The sequence below is a fragment of the Mesoplodon mirus genome (genome assembly GCF_964341445.2).
Source record: "Mesoplodon mirus genome assembly, chromosome: 4".
NCBI classification, from domain to species: domain Eukaryota; kingdom Metazoa; phylum Chordata; class Mammalia; order Artiodactyla; family Ziphiidae; genus Mesoplodon; species Mesoplodon mirus.
The window spans coordinates 56,108,788-56,134,284 of record NC_138979.1 but is presented as its reverse complement, the minus strand read 5'-3'; the positions used below and the strand labels follow the sequence as shown (position 1 = coordinate 56,134,284).

The 25,497-nt window shown below is 38.3% G+C and overlaps 1 protein-coding gene across 1 annotated transcript; it reads right to left on the bottom strand.

Moving 5' to 3' along the window:
• Positions 1-720: 720 nt before the first annotated feature.
• Positions 721-19,219, bottom strand: RAB11A (RAB11A, member RAS oncogene family). Its single transcript, XM_082617322.1, has 5 exons — positions 19,038-19,219; positions 12,525-12,720; positions 12,066-12,259; positions 11,028-11,108; positions 721-2,474 (listed from the first exon to the last, which is right to left on the bottom strand). Exons 1-5 carry the CDS (start codon positions 19,075-19,077, stop codon positions 2,335-2,337), a joined length of 651 nt encoding a protein of 216 aa, XP_082473448.1. The 5' UTR covers positions 19,078-19,219; the 3' UTR covers positions 721-2,334.
• Positions 19,220-25,497: the final 6,278 nt, after the last annotated feature.

The window sequence follows — 25,497 nt, the reverse complement described above, 5'->3', positions numbered from 1 at the left end:
TTAGAGAGAAATCATAAATAGCATTTTAGAACAATGACACACAAGTTAAAATCAAGATGGCTAAGTGACTTTTCAGGACAATAGGTTTTTTAAAAATTCAAAGTTAAAATAACTGAAAAGCAAGGTCAAAAAGCAAAATACTTCTAAACTACCTTGAACCCTAAATTGTCATAATATTTAAAAACTTAATGTTTCTTACTTGAGACAGTCTGTCTCCTGAGATACTATTCAGAATGAAGACACTTAATGAAATGCAATCAGATTCATTTTCTACTACTACTTAAGGTTTCTTGGAATTCTCTCAAGATCCAACCATGCCCAAGGCAACATTAAGTCTACATTTGGTAAAAATTCAGTTACTTTATTCATTTTCAATTCACTACCTAGTTTCTCCTTCTCTTAAATAATTTTGTAAAAAATTTACTACCAATTTTGAGTAAAATAGTGATGGAGCCTCTTCTTGGGTCTGGTGACACTGCTTCGGACCAAAGTACAGAGATTACTTTCCTAATGTTTTTGGTAATATTCAATACTTTTTCCAAGAACAGCATAATTGAACTATATGTCTAAAATCAAAGCCGAATTCACACAATGATACCTCCAATTCAGTTGTTTACTCTGTAATCCAAGGACCTATGTATGCTCTTACTCATCAGAAGCAAATATTCCATGGCTACATCCAAAGCACTCAAAGGAAAAATATAATCTGACAACATAAAGAATAGTCCCCCTATAACTGTTTATTAGAATGTGAATATATTCCAAATCAATAACTAAAAAAAAAAAAATCAAGTTACAGAGCATGCATAAAATACAAAGTAGCGATTTACAAATAGATAGTAGTATCTTCATAACCAATACACCAAAATAATAAAACGGCTACAGAGAAAAACTAAATTGACTAATCACAGCAATGCCTTCCGTGCGCCCCACACGTCATGAGCACCGCAAAAGACAGAAGATTAACTATGAAACATAGTAATCTATGCAAGCCCACACACATGTATATTTTGGGGATATTCCACCATCCTGAATAGTATCACTTTAGTTGACACAACTTATAGAACACTTCAGAGTTAAGTGCTCAATACTATCCACAAGAAAACAAAACTAAATATTAGTGTGCACATTTCTGAATGAGAAATGAGTTGCTCCATTGATTTCAATAATGTAGTGGAAGAAAACTTTCAGGTTTGTACAATGCCTAAATGCATTCTATTTAACTCAAGGTACTACTTCATCTTGCATACTAAAAGAATACATGCCTTTAAGTGGTACCACTTGAGCAGAAATTAACCTCTCACTGTATTCTTTAGACATACTGAAACCAGATATTTAACTGGACTGTATTCCATAATATACTGCAAAACTCAAAAATCAGCATTGTTAAAATAATTTTCCATGCCTGCTGGTGGATATGGTGATAAAACTAGGTTGCATTTCATTTACTGGAAGGTTTTAAGACAAAATTAACACTTCACCATTGGATACTAAGAGCATTAAACCAGTTATTGCCTGAGCAATAAAATGCCACACAATCTACTGCTGGGAAATTAGAGAAGTTAAATGACTTGGGCTGCCTGATTACTGTAACACAGGCACCTCATATGGAATTCCACCAGTCTCTCCAGTTCCCAGCCTGCCAGGCAGCGCTGTTTAACATATGGCCCCATAACCATACTGCTACTGAAATCATCACAGTCTTTTGTGTTTATTAAGATAATTCTTATCCAGAAAAAAGTGCCCCCCTCTCTGATCAACTTTGATGTTTACAAAAATTAAAAAACAAAATTTACTAAACTACATAACCCTATTAAGGCATGTTAGAAATTGACTTCCAGAATAATGGAAAATTTTCAAGCTCTCAAAATTCTGCTACGTTTATAGGGCAATTCTTAGATTTATGGAAATATACACTGCACTGAGAGAAGAGTGTATTAATTATAAGCTGCTCTGTGGCAAAATGATAGCTTATTTCTACAGTCTTCTTAATTTGATTTAATCAAGACCAACAGATCTGAGCTTCAAGGGATCAAGTTATATTATGTCCTACAGTGACAGCTTCCATGATGAAAAGTAAACAATTGAGGAATCCAAACATTCAGTTTATTAAACTAAGGCTAGTGAAGCCATAGCATGAAAAAAAAGCTGCAGTCATTCGGGACAAGTGGATGATTTTATAAAGCTAAAATCAAAAGACTTAAGACATGGAAAAATTCATAAGTATGAGGAAGTAATAAAACACAAAAATGACCACAAGAATTACAAATATATTTAAATCTCAGACCTGGGAACTGGACTATACACAGCCTTCTAGGGGAGAAGAGAAACGCCTTATATGTTCTGACAGCACTGCACCTTTGGCTTGTTTTCAGTGGTTGGTGGAACATGAATAGGAACCACATTGTTGCTTGGAGACATGTCATTTTCACGTCTGTCTGACATTTGCTTCTGGGAAACAATGCGGTATATCTCTGAGTAAAAAAGAAGAAACAGCAACACCCAGTGTGAACAGACCCATAAATCGTTGATAAAAAAGATACAGAGAGGCAGAAGTTATATTCATAAGAGAAAAAAATGCAAATAAACTGAACAGAGACTGCATATGCTCAAAGTTTTACTTTCAAACAGCCACTGATTCGAGTCAACCCATTATTTCACAACAATTTCCCTTAGGGTAAGAAGAGAAATAAAGGTTTTCCATTTCAGAGGGAAAGGTTTACCAATCAGTTAAATAAATCTTTGTCTAAAGAGATTACACAGTTTATGGGCTTAGATCTAAATTTCTACCCTTACCAAAAAAACCTACATACATTGACACTGTACGACAGAAAAATATTTAAATCTGCATTATCAGACACAGCAGGTATTTCTGTTGGCTACATAGGGAAGCATACAACTTCATAAACAAGTCAAAATCCCAAAGGACTCTTGGAAAAGAAGAACAGAAAGATAATGTTTATCAGTGCCTCCTGAACTAAAGTTAAACTGTAATGAAATAATTATTCAAATCAAGCAACTTAAGATTTTCTGTGACACTTATCAAAACTAATTGTTTAGCATCTACCTCTTCCACTAAACAAACTAGTGGATGAGGAACGTTGCCTGCCGTATCAGTAAACAAAGGATGATGGGCCATCAAGCCATCAGCCACTGCACCCACCCCCCTCTTCCACGGTGCACCCCGAGGGAATTCAGGATGGAGAAAAGTAGGATACTGGCCCTAGATAGTAAAGGTGCATATCAAAGGAGTAATTTCAATGAGCCCAGACTCTTGCATCTTCCCATACAAAGAAAGGCCCTAAGTTCATTAACTTGAGATGTCTGGTTTTCCTTAATTAACAGTAATCTTTTGATGTTCCAGACTACCTAGTTTTTGTTCAAGAAACTCCTATATATCCTGGCTCCTCCCTTACCTCTTCAGAACAGTCTCTCAGAGCTATCTGAGAGGCTGCCTCCTGGGCTTAAGTCCTCAGAAAGTTTGCCAAATAAGACATAATTCTCAACTTTTCGGTTGTGCATTTTTTTTCAGTCAACAAACTATAAGGACCAAAACTGTATCTACTTAATTCACTGCTGTATCTCCAGCATATAGTAGGGGTTTGATAACTTAGTACATGAATAAATGTTATTAAATTCCTCTACAGCAAGTATCCTTATTTAATATATTGTATTTGGTCTTACAGTGCACTGCCTAAAAGTAGCTCCCTCTGACTATATAAGCTCCTTACAAACAAAGAATGTGTCTTACCTTTGTTCTCAAAGTGCTCCCTCCAAAAAAAAAAAAAAAAAAACCTCAAAAGGTAAGGGAATTCTAAAAATGGGACAAACTGACATGATATGCCTATTATGATGGACTATGAAGTATAATATATTCCTATGAATGACACCTATGTATTCCTACCAAAAATGTTGAAAATGAATTTATCATGAGGAAACAATTAGATAAATCCAGACTGAGGGACATTCTATAAGACAACTGGCCAAGACTCTTCAAAAAAAAGTTACTGCCACAAAATACATTTAAAGATGAGAATAAATGCTTTAGATGTGGGCTACAGCCCACCTATTTATATTAAATATACGTTAACCACCTATTTAAGTTAAATAAATACAATTCAAAATCCAATTCCTCAGTCCAATAGCCATATTTCAAGTGCTCAATAACAACCCGTAGCAAGTGGCTACTCTATTCAGTACCCAGATATATAACAATTCCATCAATGCAATGTGTTTTCCTTGACTGGATCCTAGGTTTAAACTGTAAAAACCAAATCTATAAAAGACATTATTAGTACACCTGGAGAAATCTGAATATGAACTTGCACATTAGATAATACTACGTAAACAAAGTTCTTGGATATGATATACGGTATTGTGATTATGTAGGAGAATGCCTTTTTCTGAGGAGATAAAATGCTCACGTGTTTAGTAGTAAAGTGCCATAATGTCTACAGTTTGCTTTCCAAAGATTGAGCAAAGGGGAAGAAAAGTATATTTACACATATAGAAATAAACCAAATGTGGCAAAATGTTAATAACTGAGCATTTTAGATGAAGGATATATGGGTGTTCACTGTATTACTTCTGTAATATTTGAAAATTTTAAAAATATAAAGTTATGGGGGGAAAAAGAAAGTGGAATCATATTTTCAAATGTACGAACATCATTTGGATTCTAGGTTGAACTGTTAAAATTTGAGACAGGAAATTTTAATATTGTTTGGATAATAGAGGACAATAAGGAATTACTGCCAGTTTTTAAATGGTTTTGTTGTTACGGGTTTAAGTCCTACCTTTTAAATATACATCATGAAATGTTTACAAATGAAATGATGTAATATCTGGGATTTGTTTCAAAATAATGGGGGAGGGAGTAGGAGGAGGAAAGATTGGCTCTGAACTGAATGAAGGTTGTTGATGGCTACATGGGAGCTCATGATAGTATCCTACTTTTGGTATGCTGAAAATTTTCCATAACAAAAAGTTAAAGAAAAGGAAATGTACTAACTAAATTAATACATTTTTTCCAAGTTAAAAACTAATTTCCCTAAAGTTGAATAACAGCAAACTGTAATCAACTGAATATGTAAACTAACAAAAACACTGACAGCTCGTGTGCCTTCTCTTATGCTTTTTTGGGGGAAGCAGGTGGCTAAAATTTATGTTTCAGAAGGTTGACAGTGGTTCAAAGTGGTGCTTCAAAGAAGCACCAAGAGAAAAAATTAGATTCCAATAAAGAAAGGCAGACTAGAATTTAAAAAAATTAAAAAAAAGGATATGCAAGACGTGGTGTCTTCATTTGGATTCTTTTCATTAAAAAGGGATGGGACCGGGGCTTCCCTGGTGGCACAGTGGTTAAGAATCCGTCTGCCAATGCAGGGACACGGGTTCGAGCCCTGGTCTGGGAAGATCCCCATGCCGCGGAGCAACTAAGCCCGTGCACCACAACTACGAGCCTGCGAGCCACAACTACTAAGCCTGCGTGCTACAACTACTGAAGCCTGCGCACCTAGAGCCTGTGCTCCACAACAAGAGAAGCCACCGCAATGAGAGGCCCACGCACCGCCACGAAGAGTAGACTAAGAAAGAGTAGACTAAGAAAGCCCGCGTGCAGCAACGAAGACCCAACGTAGCCAAGAATAAGTTAATTAATTTAAAAAGAAATTTTAAAAAGGGATGGGACCAGAGTGTCTAGGGTAAAGAGAAAGACAGTCATTCAATCAGGTTAGTGACTAAGAAGTAAAGATAATCATCAACTTACTGAAAAACTATACCATTCATTCTTTATTCTTTATGTTTTCTCCCTAATCCCCAACTGGAAGGCTCTTCTTTCTCAAGTGCAAATGATTAAATGTGACTCTCTACTAAAAATTTAACTTCTTTACAAGTGGTTTTAAATATTACATTAGGGGAACCAAAACAAAAATTATTTTGCAGGTTCTTAAATAAAAAGCAAATACTGGAAGAAAGGAAAAAGCAGAGTTCTCAGAGAACACAGAAAGGTAAATAATTAAAGAGATCTCATTACAAGGAAAGAAATTTGAGCAGTGTTATAAAGCTGCCTGCAAGTACTGCATACTGTTCTGTAGAAGTAGATTATTACTACATTGCTACAGTCACCAAAAAGATGTCCGCTAATAAAAATGCCACCCAAGGCAACAAAGAAAAAGGAAAGTGCTGATCAGAAAATTAGGAGAAATTTTTTCTTTCAGTTAGAATGGGCACTAAGAAGCTACACAAGTAATTTAACATCTCTTGAGGCTGGGTGTGTCACTTAAAAAAAACTTTGATAAGAAAATATAAAGCAGGTACCTTCTAGCTGGTATCTGATTAGAGAAGGTTATTTAAGTGGGGGGAGGGGAACAGGACTAATAACTTGCTAAACCAGATGCAAATATTTTCCTCTTTCAAGGGCATGTTCTCCTTTAGAACCAAATGTATGTGATATACCAATTCCTGTGCAGACCCTTTTCAAGAAGTCCAAAGGACAGGTAAGGTTAGAAAGAAAAGGAATTCTGCTTTATCGTTCTTATAACAGGATCTCTTGTATGAGATCTAAATATAAAGCAAAACATTAGTATAAAATAGCTTTAAATATAACCGAGTAAAGTTAAATAAAAGACATATGCCTATTTCTACTCTAATGGAAGTATGGATCAAGTTTCAAAGTAAATTCTAAGGAAGTTAAATGCAATAGCTCCAAATTGGGGAACAAAAAACCCCCAAATTCCTCAGTCCCTCCAAAAATTGTGAAAATAGCAGAGACCTGAGTTATCCTACTACAGCCTACATCAGAATTTGTTAGACCTTCTTCAAACCTACTGCTCACGATATAAGTTTCTTGAAGGTCAAAAAAATGCTCTGATTTGACTGACACAAGGTTGCTACATGAAAAGAATCAAAGCTACTATGTCTGATTAAAAGATCCTCCCTACTCCAATAAAATTAATGCCTGAAAAACCCTAGCCTTACTTTTAAGAGACAATATGCTAAGTGAACTAAAATTCTTTCAACCAGGAATTCCCTGGCAGTCCAGTGGTTAGGACTCCATGCTTCCACTGCAGGGGGCACAGGTTCAATCCCTGGTCGGGGAAATAAGATCCCACAAGCCACACAGCGCAGCCAAAAAATAAAAATTCTTTCAACCACAGAATTAAGAATCTAGTCTCCATACTACTAAGATGGCTTGGACTTATTAATTACACGGAGAAACTTGGAGGACATCATCATAACCAACATCACCAGTAATTAATAAGACAAACCAACATCATGAGCCTTCTGATATGATGCACTGAGAACACTTTTGTGGTATTCCTGCTGAAAATACATAACCAGAACTGAATCACAAGGAAACATAAGACAAACCCAAATTGAGGGACACTACAAAATAACTGACCCATACCCTTCAAGAAATGTCAATAAACAAAAGACAAAATGAGGAACTATTCCAGATTAGAGAAAACTAAAAAGAGTTATGACAACTGAATGCAATGTATGATCTGATTACAGACTGTCTTTTGCTAATAAGGACATAATTGGAACAGTTGGCAAAACCTGAATAAGATCTGTAGCTTAACATTGATGTGGTACTATTATCTAACTCTCTAATTTTGATCAATGTACTATGGCTATGAAAAGACTATATCCTTGATTTTAGGAAATACACACTGAAAAGCACTTAGGGATAATGGGCAACATGTCTGTCACTCTCAAATGGTACAGGAAAAAAACAGTATTATTTATATATTTAGAGAGGAAGAAAAAGAAGCAAGCAAGTGTGGTAAAATATTAACATCTGCGGAATATGGGTTAAAGGTATTTGCAAATACTTTGTACTATTATTGCAAACTTTAAGTCTGAATTTGTCAAAATTCAAAGTTAAAAGAAAAAAATAATACAGTATAGGGCTTCCCTGGTGGCGCAGTGGTTGAGAGTCCGCCTGCCGATGCAGGGGACACGGGTTCGTGCCCCAGTCCGGGAGGATCCCACATGCCGCGGAGCGGCTGGGCCCGTGAGCCATGGCTGCTGAGCCTGCGCGTCCGGAGCCTGTGCTCCACAACAGGAGAGGCCACAACAGTGAGAGGCCTGCGTACCGCAAAAAATATATATATATACAGTATGGAAAATATGGATTAATAACATCCCTCAATGAACTTGAGGATGAAAGAAAACAAAGCTGCACTGAAATTTACAGGCTAAGCAATGTATCAGGCTCACTCATGCACTAACCAACTACCTCCTAAAAATACCATCAGCAAAATTATGTCATGAAGTTACTGTCAAATTCATGGTGTCAAGAATGGCATGGGTCGATTCTAAAAAAAAGCAACACAGTTAACTTTGAAGTAACAATGGAGATACATTTTCTAATACATAATTTTGCATCTTAAAAAGTAAAAAGCTATTTTTTTCTTCCAGCAACATCAAAATACAACATAAATGCTCCCTTAATACTGTTAACACGTAAGGCAGAATTAAGCCTAATGAGAATACTGTTCTATTTCCTGTTTTTTCTATGCATTAATACTCCCACTATTACATAGAAAAGTTTAGAACAAACATCCTAACACTTGCAAAACACAGATGTCTGCTGCCATATGCAGTGATCTCTGATCCCACAGATCAACACTGAGATTTATTACAGGAAGCTGAGGAAATAGTGGCTACATAGAGAGGAAAAGTGGTAGTAGTAAGTGAAGCTCAAGCCTTGTTTGCTTTCAAGCAATATTAATTAAGCAGTAACAAAAGCTTAATCAAGAGTGAATTTTAAGAGAAACAGCCAGATGTTCATCATTCAGGACAAAACAGATCAATTTAAAGTATATATCACTGCTTATTGATTAGTTCATGTTTGAACAGATCATACGTTCAACGTTACAAAACAATACATAAAATAGTTAACTGCAGATGGAAGAAAACACTTGGCCTCATTTTCACTCAATATGAGAAAAAACGGGCTATAAATTGAAATCAGAATGGGCTAGAATTATAGCAGAGATTTGACAGGACATAAAAAATAACCCAACAAGGACTAACTAAAGTTTTTTCAAATGAGGTTTTTCAGAGGCCTTAAGAGACTCACAGACTTTGAAAATGATTTAATTCACTCATGTTAAGACACTGAATCTTAGGACTAGAGAGGTTCACTGGCTTTAGTTACACAGGGAATGAGAGCAAAGTGATAAAAAGTAAAGCCTACAGCTCCTGGGTCTCAATTGAGTATTCAACACATTGACCCAAGAGAAACCACACAAGTGTTTAAAAAGGAAAAAAAAGGATTTGCAGACATACTGCCTATTCAATCTGATCTTGCTTGCTTGAAATAATCTGCAATGAAAGTTGACACAAAGATTCTAAAAGAAAGCTACTGTGTTCCAAAGACTGTTTATCCAACCCTAGCACCAGTCCTTTATTTACTATTTTTCTGATAACAGAAAAGAATTCTAATAAACCAGGTATGTAAATCATCAATATAGTTTATTTTTAATGAGTTTTTTTTCATACCTTAACTGCTATTTAGCTACCGATATCAAATATTTACAATGTACCAGGGACAGCTAAGTATTTTACATGTACAAACTCATGTACTCATTTTTGGAGTCTAGAGTAGATGTCTCAATGACAGACAATTCTTTTCTGTGAGCTAGGTTATAGAGACAAAAACCTTTAAGTCACAACATTAACAGTCAAGTCAAATCATATCACAAGGTATTTATAAATACAAGCCCTTACTTGAAAGAAAATAACAGAACTTCCAAAACAGATTTCAACTTTACATACGAAGAAATTAAGGGCTAGAAAGGTTAGGTAACTTGCCGAAGATTATAGGAGCTAATTAATAAGTGGAGCAGCCAGGACTAGAAACCAAGTCAGGCTTCTAAGCCCATGTTCCTAAACCCTAAGTTTTATTCCCTACATTTTTACAGTAAAATAACATTTAAAAGCTAAAATCTGTTGGTCTCCAATACAAGTGCTGCATACGAAGAATAACAATTTTCTTACATTATAATTGGAAGCTCATTTACTTAACCATTTCTCCATATATATTTTTTAGACCACATAAGGTCACTATATATCAAGACTATACTCTGAATTATGAGTTCTTAAAAGTAATATACAGGGACCTCCCTGGTGGTCCAGTGGTTAAGACTCCACGCTCCCAATGCAGGAGGCCTGGGTTTGATCCCCGGTCAGGGAACTAGATCCCTCATGCTGCAACTAAGACCCAGCATAGCCAAATAAATAAATAAAAATTTTTAAAGTAATATACATTTTTAAAGTACTTAAAAACAACTCACTGAAGTGCCTATTAGAGGATTAAGATTAAACTTTCAGATGAAGTGTTCATTCTATTAAAGACAGGGTAAATATGAGTCAACATAAATAAAATGTCCTCTTATTCCTGAGGTTGACCTGGTCTACACATCCACATTCCAAAACAGCATGAATTTTGTTCCTTTCCCACTACTTATTTAAACTTTTCAGTATGTAATCACTGACTGATTTTCTCCACAGGTAACACCTTGCTTCCTATCCAATAATAGATCACGGCAGAATTTTACTTTTTGTTTTCTCATTTAAGTTTTTAAGAATATATTTTTCCCTGGGTGCTTCTATAACAAATCAGAACCAAGAATGCCCTTTTTTTACTGAACTTCAAAAGGACATTCACATCTTTCCATAAATGGGATTTCAATATTTATTTTCTAAAAAGTACCATTAAGCATTGCTTTGTGCTTATGACCATGAAATATGGAATTCATGGACCGAAGTAATAACAGCAGTGAACAAATTATTTTCAAAGTATTTTTCCCACTATAAACCAGATGAATTAGGATGATTAAAGCTCAGCAAGCAAGGGTTGTTAACTAATTTTGTACTCTAAACAGGTCTTGCGATAGTAGCTTTCAAATGATAGTCATTCTCAGTGTGATTTTATAGTTTAGTTTCCTGATTAATTTGTTTAAATTTCCTTCCTAATACTTCAAATTCCCACTGGTATAATCTAAAAATGCAAGTCTCACCTGTCAAGATTGTCTGAAAAGCAGCTTCTACATTTGTAGAGTCTAGAGCAGATGTCTCAATGAATGACAAACCATTCTTTTCTGTGGGGAGACACAAAAACTTCAGTCTTGTCAAATTTTAATACAAGGGATGTATTAAAGCTTTCAAAAGGAAAGTAACAGAACTTTTTTAAAGCCCAAGACCTCCCCAACTTCTTGAGGAATAAGAACACATGTTACTTCCACGTTAGTAGATTAAAAATGACAGCGAGAAATTTTCACTGACTTAATTAAAATAAATACTCGTTACATCTAAATACTACCACTAGCAATGAACATTAGGCATAATGTAGTAAACTTATCAAATACTCAGCTAATTTCATCCCTTACTGGGCTTCTCCCCATCAACCACATAGCTATGGTATGAACGTGGGTGGGTATATGTGATTCACTCAGAATTCTGTGACTGTATTATCTGAAATAAAGCTTCTCTCCTAGAAAACTGAAAAACTGTGATAGAAAATTTTATTCACAGCATAATTAATAGTGGAAGGTCACAATTTTCACTAGTCAAGAATGTACAATGTTCCCTTCTAGTAGGCTGCCCCTACCAGTACGGAGTCAACAGATAGGCAGATCCTCTATAAAGCCAAAAAAGTTACAACTCCTAAGCAGCTACATCCCTGTTGGTCCTTGACCACTCCCTAGGCCACTACTTTTCGGACACACATAGAACAAGCCTTAGTAAAACACAGACATAATGGAAAAAGGCAGGAAGCACAGAATAAACATAGATTTCATCTACCCGTTCCAGGGAGAGAAAAGAAGACAGTATTCATATTCAATTTTTGGCAGCAAAAACTCAAAATACTAGTTTTAATAACTCAAAGTTAAGCAAAAGAGTCGTACAGTCATCACACACTTTCAAAACAACAATACTTGTTAAGCGTTCATGTTTACCTTTCCAAAACTACTGTAACCGATTACCCTCATGGGAGGGTTATCAAAACTGCAAGAAATACAGAATCACTGTAATATCACAGAATTCATATCACTAACCTGCAAAAGCTCTTGCTTCATCTGTAGGAACCGCCCTGAGATGGCGCAAATCACTCTTATTGCCCACAAGCATGATAACAATGTTACTATCAGCATGATCTCTCAGTTCTTTCAGCCATCGCTCTACATTTTCATACGTGAGATGTTTAGCAATGTCATAAACCAATAAGGCACCTACAGCTCCACGATAGTATCTGAAAACAGAAACATGTATTTAACTATTAGAAAACAACCACAAGATGGAAGAGAACACCAGAAAAGACTAAGTATATGGAATATATATATATATATATATATATACATACACATATATATAGTTTTAAACACACTTATAAATTTTAGAATCCTAATACCGGAATTCTTTAAAGGAAACAAAACAGTACCTTTTGCCAATACCAAAAGTCAGCTAATTCACTTTGGTAGCCTATTTCACAGAACTTAAAAAACTATGAGACTTACGCTGATGTTATAGCTCGGTATCGCTCTTGCCCTGCCGTGTCCCATATCTGTGCTTTTATTGTTTTCCCATCAACCTGGATGCTTCTTGTTGCAAACTCTACTCCAATGGTGCTCTTGCTTTCAAGATTAAACTCATTTCGAGTAAATCGAGACAGGAGATTACTCTTTCCAACACCAGAATCTCCGATAAGGACAACTAAAAAGACAAAGAACTTAATGTCAGATGAATGAGGCACACACATTCACAATGCCATCATGTTTTAAAGCAAAAAAAGACAGGGCATCTGATGTTTAAAAAGGGATGAGGGTGGGGGTGGAGCTGAGTGCCCATGTTATCAATCGATAAAACCAATTTATTCTTTTTAACGTGTTTCTACCTGCATAGTGACTTCCACACATCATCTTCCACACATCATCTGCTTAGCACAGATAAAGTATCCTGTCTCACACATGCAAATTTTAATCATAGGTCTACTAGGCACTGATGACAGGCTAATGCATTAATTTAACAATCAACGCTATACCAACCTTACTACCTTAGAAGGTAATAACTTGAAAGATAAATCCTAAACCAAATGAACCATTTGTGATATGAATATGTATTAGACATGAAAGCAACAAAGGATGTTAGTGCCCTAAGTATGTTCTACTTAGTCTCATCAAAGCCTGGATGACCTCAGGACTCATACCTAGGCAAAATGAAACACACGTAACACAGAAGGCATCAAGTTTATAAACTTTGCCACCCAGATCACAGAAACTACAATGGCCCTTTCATAGTTACATTTACCAGACTGGCAGGAGACTAGAGACCCCTCCAAAAACAAACACCCCACTAAGTTTAACAGGGGCCCTAGAAAGCTGACTAATAACTCTGACTTACTCTGAGTCAAAGCCAAAGCAAGGAGGGCCTACACTTTTACTTACGACTTAATGAATTTAAAAAAAAAAAAAGGTTTGATTAGATGAATTTATTTCCTATGATTACTATAGGAGGCAGTTTATTTATTAGCTAAATACAGTGGATTCTTTTTCACCTAAGGAGATATTACACTTCAAAAACAATGGGGCAACAGGCAGTCAACTTGTTTTAAAGCATTTCTATCTGAATTTAAAGAACAAATGAGTTCACAGGTTTACAGAATCTGAGCTTGATAACATTTTTTTCCTTGGTAAAAAATTTTTTCAAGATTTCAGAAAATATTATACTTATTCCTACTGTTGACTACTAATGCTGCTTCTTAGTTCTTATTAGTTAATTGACTTATATACCAGGACTAGATAATCAAACATGCAAGAATAACACCAGGAATAAGACCATGCCTTACTAAAAGAGACTGGTATCTGGTAGAGGGTGGCAAGGGCAGTGAAAACTGTGAGAGCTCACTGCACTCAGGTCAGAGGGCAGAGTCCATTACGCATTCCTTCCTTGCCACAAGAGCGGATATAAGCTGGCCTCTGGTCAGTCTTGGAGAGAGTACAATTAGCAAATGCATATCTTTCTGGCCTCGTCTATCAGCTGATTCAGCAAGAAATCATCCCGGCAGCAGTGACCCCATGCAGCAAAATGCATAGTTATTTCTAGTTATATAGTCAATTAGAGGTGTCAGAGGTACTGCAGCAAACACAGATAATACAGTAAATGCTTTAATTTGGATACCAGGGAAGAAGATGCTAAGCTCGTGAAAGTAACGTACAAAAACAATGCACTTCCAATTTTATAGGATAGTTGGTTGATATGTTAGTTCTCAAGGTCCCCCATTCTAGATGTGAAATGAAATCCCAGTTTCAGTAATCAAGTTCACCCCATTAGCAGGGTGTACTCACTGCTGCCTCTTAGTGTAAGAGGCTGGATGTTCTGCTGAGGAAAACTTTGAATCTTTTCTGGCCCCATGCTAGCACTGAGGTATAAAAGTCTCACTTGAAGTGGGAATAGGACAGAAGGGAAAACCCAAAATGCTGAACGTTTCTACTGCACAGGGACTCAGATACATCAGATATATCGATTTAGAAGCCAGTCATTTAGTTTAAAGCCAAAGAGCAAGACATCTAGAATGATAATGCCTTTGGAAAATAAATAAATAAATAACTCAAAGAACACTTTCTCCATCCCACAAAAACTCTAGTACTTTCAAATTTTGGTCTCTTGCCTTTCAACCTCCACTTTAATGATTATGTTCATTATCTCCCCATCCTCAAATCTTTATGCCATCATAAAAATATTTAGTGAGGACGTGTTTTCCCCTTGATATAACCAATTAATTTTAACATAAAATTAGTACCCTTATCTGAAAATAATTCAAGATTCATGAATACTTTATATAATATAAAATAGTTATCTCAACTAGACATGGAAAAGGCTGACAGAATTATGACTAGCAACTTCTTAAAGGATTGTATCTTAAATGACAACAGAAGGTATTGGTTCTTTAAGAATAGCGCTGCCAAGATGATGCTGAGAAATGACACACTAAGGAAAGCTGCTTCTATTCAGTTGCCAAATGAGGAACCACAACAAGAAAGGTTATATTTAGGTTCACTAAAAAATAAACAAACTAGAATGGGTTAAATTACCTAAACAACAGAAGAGAATTTACTGCCTATGATTTAAAAAAACAAACCAAAAACCCGAAAGTTCATGGACTCAGACTTAATTTCTAATCAAAACAGTTTCTCTCATTAAGATGACAATACTTAATTGATTTTTTTTAATGAGACAAACTATATGATCACATCCTATAGTTCAAGAAAGGAATTTGAAGTTTTTCCTATACTTTCCATAACTAGTATCTTAGGTTAAAAGTACTTCCACTTTAAACATTTTATAACTATAGCCATCTACATAACATATATATACGTGTGTAAGCATAAATTAAATAACAGCATCTGTATATGAAACATGTATCACATTTCTAAAATAACCTGATAATATTCATTACCACTTGGTTAACCTCATCTGCTGAATTTTATGTATCATCTCTAATATCTAATGCTAAATTTGGTTCATTATATATCAAATACTACGCTGCTAAATGCCATAAAAACAGAATATACATATTAACTGACCATTTTTAACAAAAATTTCCAACTCTTCAACCACATTTAGTTTTACACACTCTCTTGCAAACTAGCGTACTGGATTAAAATTTAATTAAACAAATCAGCCATAGTATCTCAGACCTAAGAGTTATCACCTGAAGGAGTAACTGATAATTTTCATACTGGCTTTTATAAATAAACTTGGAGATCTTTCTACTCTTTCAACTATTCATAGCCCAATCTCACCAAGAGTCTTTAAAATTCAATAAGGCTGAAGTCTAGACAAGTTTTTCTAGATTCAGCAGAACCCAAATTGCTCAACCAAAAGTTGTGAAAGAAAACCTATCAAGATGCAAGACAGCAAAGTTCCTATGATCGGTCCCACTGGCAATCAGCTGATGTTAATTACTACTGACCTTCAACGAGACTGAAAAGAAAATGGTGTAGACTACGTATCCAGGTATTTTCAGAAAATGTGACTCTGACTGAATTGGTGTCTACCACAATATTTGTAAATAGGAACTATGATTGATTCATACTTCATTTATGTGTCCCAAAGGGCCTTAACCACATTGTGTGTAAATATTTGTGGAATTAAAGTTTTTAAAATAAAAAGTTAAGTTTTAAAAATAAAATTAATTCCCCACCTCCACCAAAAGTCTCACTGTTGAACTTAACTAAAGATTAATGTTCAAGAACAAATACATAGTTTAGAATAATGCTCCTGCTCTCCCCACATTACATTCCCACTTGGACCACTCCATCCTACACCAATCAAAATATTCCTTCATTTTCAACTGGTTAGAGTTACAAACTAATTTACAATTCCCTCAACTCTTGTTTGCTAGGTAAGTATTCTTCCAGCTAGACAGCTGCAGCTCATCTCAGGGAATAAATCTATGTAGAATGAAACCACTTAAAATGAAATTATTGTTGCTTCACTTTAAATTATAATTGTATAAATAAGAAATTGGCTATATAATCATCACAGAAGTTAAAAAGTGACTCATATCCTGTAAGAGATTTTAAAAAAGTGGAAATCTTTCTCAGCAGAATTTTTAAAATACCTTATCAAACAGCAAAATGTACAACACATGAAACCATAACCCATGGAAATATAAAACACTTTAGGAGGTCCTAGTTTTAAGTTTCTTTACTAATACTTAAATGCTCTTATAGTTATAGATTCAGGTTTAAAAAAAAAACCCGAATTCTTTCACATTATTACCATTTATTGAGTCCTCACAGAAGCTAAAATTTTACAATCAGTCTCATTTAATTCTCACAACAGCCCTGAGAGGTGTTTTTTTTTTTTAATAGATGAGGGAACTGAGGCTCAAAAAAGTCATCTTTCCAAAGGTCACAAAGCAAATGTAAAACCTGAGTCAGTATTTGAACCCAGGCCTGTGTGATTCCAAAGCCCTGTGCTCTCTCAATCATTGTTAGTAGGATGGTCTAAACCCAAAGCTAAGTTAAAATTTCTTAAGCCAATCCAGGATACTGAGTATTCTTTGTGAGAAAATAACTGGCTTCTATAACCAACATTCAAGTTCTAAAACAAACAGGAGAAATACTCTGATAGTCTATCTCGTCCTAAATTAATTACTTCAAAAGTACCTAGCTGCCCACTGCCCTTGCACCTTGTTTAAAAAAACAAATCTCTCTTTAATGACTAAACCCCAGTCTCCAGGGTCTCACTTAAGTAACTGCACCAGACCTCAGATGCCTTCAGCCAAGAGTGTGCAAACTAATTCATGTTTCTTTTTTCTATTTGAAAAATGCATTAAGTACCCTCTTCTCCATAAATGCCTTTCCACTATCAGGGGGGTGGGAAGGTACTCACCCTATATAAAAATTTCTGGCCCAGAAGAATAAGTGGTGATAAGGGCATATCATCCGCTAGTGTGCCAAGATTTGCAAAGTATTGGTAAAGCAATGTTTCCTGCTTGTTTAGCCAACCATTCTTAGCACCCAGTGTCAAAGTTAGAAACAGTCACCAAGCTTAACATTCTTTTTAAACTCCACCCTCCACTGTAAAGCTTTAATAGCAATGGCTTCTTCCTCCTTGGTAATGATCTTTGTTCAGCATACTACTGATGGCTGCCCTCCTAATTCAGGAGCCGAGAAAGACCATCAGAGAGAGCACATTCATCCAACAAAAAAAGCATTTAGTGTACTCTTCTCTCAATGAAAACTGTGTCCATTATTTTTGTTGATTAAAAAAGAAAACTATTTGGATTCTTTCTGGACTAACCAATAAGCAATTCTTTTTTTTCACTCCCCACCCTCCAATATGTTTTGTCCAAGTGCACTACATGTTTCCCTACCTTATGAAAAATATTTAATTTGACCAAAGAGCACGCAACTTCCCCATGCCGCTCCCCCCTCCACCTCTGGGAAAAGGTATGCGGCCAACTAGGACTCTTCCCTTCCTGTTCTAAAAACACCAAAAGGTTGGATCCTCCCAGTGTTGCAGCAGGAAGCAACCAGTCCACAGCGATAAAGAAAGCTAGTATTTGTGCAGCGCACAACCTTTCCTGCTCAGGAACTGGGCCTTCAGGTCTGGCAAGGATAACAGCCACCACCCATCCGCAACCCCTTCTCTCGAGCAGAGTCAAGAGCTATCCCAGGCTGTCTGCCGCTGGGAAGGGAGGGTAGAAGAAAAAAGACTAGGTGGCAAGTCACATCGGTCTGCCGGGTCACTGCGACAAGTGCGCGCGTGGGTGCTGGGACGATCCCTCCTGCCCTACCCCCCCAGCGTCGGGGGTCGCACACGAGACGTGGGAGAGCTCTTCAACTATCTGGGGAGGGAAGGCAGAGAAAGAGCTACCAATGCTGGGGGCAGTGCGAGAAGGTTACTGACCGAGAGAACTGTGGGGCGGGTGGGGGTGGGGCCGCCGGCCCGTGAGGCTTTTAACCAGGGCCTGGCCCCGCTGATGGAAGAAGAGTGCTAGGAGAGGCGTCTGTCCGAGGAGAGGGGAAGGGGCCCTCCCGAGAGGAAAGGGCGACGGATAAGAAAAAGACCTGTACTGGGAGCGTAGGTCGAGGGAAAGGTGAAGAGCGGAGGGAAGGGCCTGTCAGAGGGGCTCAGGGAGGGTGTATACTGAGGGGGAGGGGTCGCTCAATCCGAAAAGATGGACGGTGGGAGGGGCGCCCCTTTGAAGGGGCCCTGGAACCCGGGAAGGAAGGCGATTTGGGAGACAGCAGCCGGCCGCGAGAAGGGCGCAGGATAGGGGCTCTGAGGCGTCCTCAGGCCTCTGGGGAGGTCGCTAAGACACTGCTGTGTGGTGAGGATCCCTTCTGTGACAGGAGGGAAAGGAGCTGAGCTGGGAGACCGAAGGACGAACCGCACACAGAGGAAGGGCTGAGAAAGGCCGATCTCAGGGCAGGGGCAGCCCGCGGGCGGGTCCCCCGGGAGTGTCCCGAGCCCCCGAACCGGGACTCGGGGGAGAGTTCGAGAGCCCGTGGCCTCACCTTTGAAGAGGTAGTCGTACTCGTCGTCGCGGGTGCCCATGGCGCGGCCGAGAAGCGAAGGGGCGGGAGCAGCAGTGGTACCGGTGGGACCAGGGGGCGTCGCTGCAGGGGTAAACCGAGCGCCGAGCTTCAGCAGCCGGACCCGGTAAAGAACCCCTCCCTGCCGCTACGCCACTTCCGGCAGGCCCCCGCCCCTAAGGGGAAGTACTTCCGGGGAGGCGGTGCCCCGCCCCTGAGGCTAAGAAGGGCGGTGCTCTCGGGTTTCCCTTACGTTTTCAAATTTTCGTCCACCCCTCCCCCCGCCTCGGAAGGCTCAGAGCGGATACTGAGTCCTGGACTGCCGGCTGACCTTCCTAGCGGCTGCTCTCCGAACTTAATGGTCTCTCCCTCATTCCATGCGCCGCCATGCCGCGAAGCGGGGCGCTGGGGAGCACTTCAGCACTGCCTATGGCGGTTGGTTTGTGGATGGGGGCAGGGTTCTTTAAGGATTAGAGAGCCGAAGGCGAGGTTGTGCGTGTGGCGGTTCCATGGTGTAATGGTTAGCACTCTGGACTCTGAATCCAGCGATCCGAGTTCAAATCTCGGTGGAACCTACACAGCTAGGTTTTTATGTTCCTGGCCACGCTTTTATAATTCATTTACTTATTCACTAGGTGACTGTACACCTACGGTATATGTGTCCTTGAACTAAGTAGGGACAGAATGTCACAAAATACTATCTTTGCCCAGGAAAACCACATACCTTCCCCTCTTCGATTTTGTACTCTCTGTCACCTAGGTGTCTCCGAAGTAGCCTCTGCTCTTCGCCCTTTTTTTTTTTTAACCTGGGCCCTCTTCAAAAGCTTCCATGAAAGTTGATTCCTTTTGCTAGAATTTTCAACCTCCAACTTCATTCAAGGGCAGGCACTTCTCACTCCTTTTCTCCCGAAATCTCTCAAACCTTCTCCAGACGTCATTCAGAGAACCTCGCCCACCCTCCTCATCAAGATTCATCAAGAACTTCTTGAACCCTATTTGTCATCCTCTAAGCTAAACCTGGTTACATAATTATTTCATTTAACATGCAGAGCAAAGGATGGCAATTTCCATTTTAGCAGAAATGTGGATGGGGAGACTCAAGTGATTTGCCGAAGATCACGCAGCAGGGTCTCCCTGTATTTGAAGAGAGTTTTTGTAATACCAAAAAGCTTTTCCCATTTATTGTCAAACCCCACTACAACCTATATGCAATTTAGACTTTTGGGCAAGAGTGCCCGTAGTAAGCAGAGTAATGGCTCCCCAAAGATGTCCACTTCCCAATCCTTGGGCACTGTGAATATGCTAGGTTACATGGCAAAGGGGAATTAGGTTGCAGATGGAATTAAGGTTGCAAATCAACTGACTTTAAAATAGGATGATTAGAGGGCCTAATGTCCTCTCAAGTGTCCTTAAAAGAGGCAAAGGGAGACAGAGGAGGTCAGAGTGATGTTGTGTGAGAAGGCCTCAACCAGCCCTTGTGGCTTTGAACATGGAGAAAGGGGGCCAGGAGCCTAGGAATGCAGAGGCTTGTAGAAGGTGGAAAAGGCACAAAAAAAAAAAAAGAAGAAGAAGAAGATGGAAAAAGCAAGGAAATGGAGTCTTCCCTAAGGCTCCCAGAAAGAACACAGCCCTGCTGACACCCTGATTTTAGCCCAGTGAGACCCGTGGCAGACTTCTGACCTATAGAACTAAAAAATAATAAATTTCTGTTGTTTGAAGTCACCAAGTTTGTGGTAATTTGCTACAGCAGCAATAGGAAACTAATACAGTGCCATTTTCAGTGCCTTCCATGACAGTATAAACCAACAGAAGGTTTACCTAAGGCCTAGATACTGCCTTGTGCAGGGGTGGTCATTATCCACACTGGGGGAGATGCACAATATTACTCAAGCAGCTAATATTATGTTTACTACAGAGTATTTATAAGACACAGTCCCAGCGCTATTCAGGTAGGTAGACAAGGTAGACCCAAGAAAGGTGGAATATCAATAACAGTTCTGAAGGAGTAACTAATGAGAGTTCTGGCAACAAATGCCAGAGTTCAGAGGGACTGAGATGACTAGGAAGAACTCCCCAGAAGAGGAGGAGCCAGCATTGACTCCTGAAGGAAGAAGCAAGTAAGGAAACTCATTTTGGGAAGTGGAGGAAATTAGATGATAAGAGCATGTTAAGCAAGGCCATTAATACCAGAGGAATAATTATGAACTTTTCCCCTTAAGTCATTGTTTCTCAACGTGTGTCCTGAGAAGGTCAATAAATAGCATTCCTCAAAAGAAGGACTGCATGCTCAAATAAACTGAGAAGCACTATACACTGTCTCCCCACCTTTGAAGTTCCCCTAGCACTGGTGTTTTAAAGTCTAAATATTCCACTCTGAAGAAAAAAGTTTTAACTATATTGAACACAGCATTTCCCAGATTCACCTGTGAACAAAAAAAAGAACAGAGTATCATTCATCATCCAGTTATACAAGGGTTAAATCACAACCCATTGCAGTCACCCACAGTGCAACAGTGCACCCTGAGGAGAATTCAGGATGAAAAAAACTGGATGAGGCATTAGGTGCTTTGGCTAAAACAGCCCCTAGATAATTAAGATGCTTATCTCAGGAAGAATTTTAATGACCCCAGATTCTTGCATCTTCACATGCATAGAAAAGCACTAAAATCACTAACTTGAGATCTGTTCTTTGTGATTAGCAGTAATCCTTAACCAAGATCTGTGCTTTGCTATATGTATTTCCTAGCCAAAAAATTCATATGTATACTGGCTCCTCCCCTACCTCTTAAGTGCAGTTTCTCAAAGCTACTGAGAGTCTGTCTCCCTGGCTATAGTCCTCAATAAGACCCTGAATAAAACTTAACCTCACAACTCTCACGTTGTGCATTTTTCTTTAAGTTGACACACCAAACCACAGAACTCTTTTCCCATGGAACACCTGTTAGCATCCCTCTGAACACTTTGGGGGAGCCATAAAAGATTTGTGGACAGAGGGGTGATTGAAGTAAACCTAGTCTTAGGAAAAGTAAGCTGGCTGTGGACTGCAGGACTGGGGTGAAGAAAGACTGGAGGTGTGAGTATCAGTTAGAAGGCTATTGAGGTTAGCCAGACACAAACTGGTGTAGAAATAGAAATGAGGTGTAGCTATAGGAATAGAGAAGAAAGAAAAATCAAAGGCTGTTGTGGAAAAATTGGTGAACGGATTCCATGGACATAGAAGAGAATTAGGACTTTACTTTCTTGTTTTGGGGAAGAGGACTAGTAATTGCTTGAGGTATCTTTTTTTAATCTCTCAAGAAATATAGGAACCTAAAGTAAATGACTTAACCTATACAGAAATGTAGATTAAATCCTTAAAGTCCTCCTCCACTTCAATTCCTCCTTCAAACCCAGAGGTAACTACTACATTTTCTCTTAATATATATAAAATCAAGTTATGTGATAAATTCCTCATCTTGAAAAATCTTTCCACACTAGTCCATATAGATTTAACTCATTTGGTGCATAGATTTCCTTAACAAGGATATACCATAGTTTGTACAACCATTCCCATTCCCTAACCCATGGATATGGCAGATACTGAGGATTCACTAAATTAAAACCTATTCCTAAACTGTTTCTTCCTTGCCCACTTCCTCCTTAGAGGCTAGAAAAGCAAATATTCATTTTCCCAGCTACCCTACAATATTTTATATACTTGTATAAAAATATACTAGCAATATCTTGGACTTCCCTGGTGGAGGAGTGGTTAGGATACTCAATGCAGGGCACACGGGAAGATCCCACATGCCACGGAGCAACTAAGTCCATGCCCTGCAACTACTGAGCCTGTGCTCTAGAGCCTGCAAGCCACAACTACTGAGCCAGCATACTGCAACTACTGAAGAGCCCACGCAGCAACAAAGACCCAACACAGCCAATATATATATATATATATATATATATATATACTAGCAATATTTTTAATTTTTGCCCATCTGGTTTGCCCAATAATTTCCGATAACCAGTGAGTTGTAAACATTTTCTCCTATGTTTAATAGCCATTTATATTTCTTCTGTGAATTGCCTGTCAATATCCTTGGCCATTTTCTTTTTGGGTTGTTGATCTTTTATTATTGATGTGAAGTATCTCTTTATATAGTCTACCTTTTAATCCTTTGCCTGTTATATATATATGGCACAAATATTTTCTCCAAATCTATCACCTGATTTTTAATTTTATTAATGATGCTTTTTTCCCATACAGAAGTTTTAAATTTTTATTTAATCAAATCTCTCTCAGTCATTTCTTTTATGGTTTCTGAGTATTGCATTTTACGTAGGAAGGCTTCCTCTCCCTTTGAAAAACAGCAAGGTTTTTCAAAAAATTTTTTTCTTCAAATATTATTTATAACTTTTTCCTCCATCTGAATTTTATGTATATTGAGGATCTAAATTAGTAGATCTAAATTAATTACTAGTAGGGATCTAAATTAATTCTTTCCAAATGGATAGCCAATTGTTCCAACATCATTTATTTTAAAAGTCTATCTTTTTTCCCTACTGTTTGAAATGTCTAACTTATTATAAATAAATTTCATACAAATAAACAAGTCTATTCTTCAATCTTCACACAATACCTCTGACAGCCAGAGAGGGACACTGCTCAGATGTCCCTTCAAGAAAGAGTCTGTTGTGAGAAGTGTAGTTGGCTGACAGTCTCCAGTTGCCACACCTCCAAGACCCACTAAAACATTCACCCTGAAGCCATACTCCCTCTGGACTTTTCTCAAACAAGAATTGAGCACAGTGGGGATCCTATAGCTGGACCAGTTCTGTCCAAAATGGGGCTCTTCTAATGAGCAATCTTCCTCTGGAGCTCTCCATTGGCCTGGCTGAGATTTTCTCAGAATTGCATTGTAGTCCGAGGCTCTTCCTATCCAATCCTCCTTCCTTCCCTCTCTCCTTGCATAGGTATTGGACCTAAATTGTGGTCTGAAGGCCCTACTTCTCCCTTTTGTCCTTCACATGTATTTTCCCCTAGTGAATCTCTTACGCTTCTAATTCATCTGGTATCAGCTTCCAGAGGACCTGACCCCAATACAGTCCCATTGGTCAAGTTTTCTATTCCTTTACCAATATCACACTGCTTTAGTATGGCTTTGTAGTCTATTTTGATGTCTCAATGTGGTATTAAACGAGTAAATATTTGTATAGGGCTTAGAATAGTGCCTGATGCATAGAAGGAACCATACGTATTTGATAAACAAAAATAAATATGGCAACTTCCTCTCACTGTTTTTTCTTTCTAAACTTTGACTATTTTTAGAGGCTTTCTTTTTCAGATGAAACTCAGAGTAAACTTCTTAAGTTCCAAAAAGATTCATATTGGGGTTTTGATTAGGGTTTACTACTCATCATTAAAAATACCTTTTTCAAGGACTTCCCCAGTGGCGCAGTGGTTAAGAATCCGCCTGACAATGCAGGGGACACAGATTCAAGCCCTGGTCTGGGAAGATCCCACATGTTGCGCAGCAACTAATCCCACGTGCCACAGTTACTGAGCCTGCACTCTAGAGCTCGTGAGCCACAACTACTGAGCCTGTGTGCCACAACTACTGAAGCCCGAGCGCCTAGAGCCCGAGCTCCGCAACAAGAGAAGCCACCACAATGAGGAGCACTCACACCGCAACGAAGAGTAGGCCCTGCTCTCCGCAACTAGAGAAAGCCCGTGCACAGCAACGAAGACTCAACATGGCCAAACATAAATAAATAAAATAAGTTAATTTTAAAAATAAAAAAATACCCTTTTCAGAAATGAAAGATAGAATTTGGACAGGAGGTACAAAAATATGAGATTCTGCCTATGAAGATACAAAAAGAGAGAGATCTGAGGTTTAATAGCTATTTGGAAGAATGATCAATAGAAAAGGGGAAGGATAAAACACAGAAAAAGAGCAAAAATGTTGACATTAGTTTCAGGCATGTCTAATTTTAACAGTTGGTAGGAAAACCAAGAGGAAGTACCCAGTAAGAAGCCTGGAAATACAGATTTAGAAATGTCTTAGGCCTAGAATATGTGGAAGAAGCAAGATCTGGAATATCTCATCTTCTACAGCCTGGGAGGCAACTCTAAATGGTTGTTGAAAACAAAGTGGGGACTGATAGGTCTATGTTTAAACTCCAGCTCAGCCATTCACGGGGTGCTGTATCACTTTTAATAATTTACCTAATCCTGCTAAAGCTTGGTTCCTTAGCAGCAAAATGTGGACAAACGTGACTGAAATAATATATGTATAGCTCGCACCATGCCTGGCACATAGCAAATGTTCATTAATGCACTGGGTCTCAACAGGGGTCAGTTTTGACCCCAGGAAATTAGATAACATCTGGAGACCTTTTTAGTGTACCACTGGGAGGCACCACTGGCGTCTCATGGGCAGAAACATCCTACAATACACAG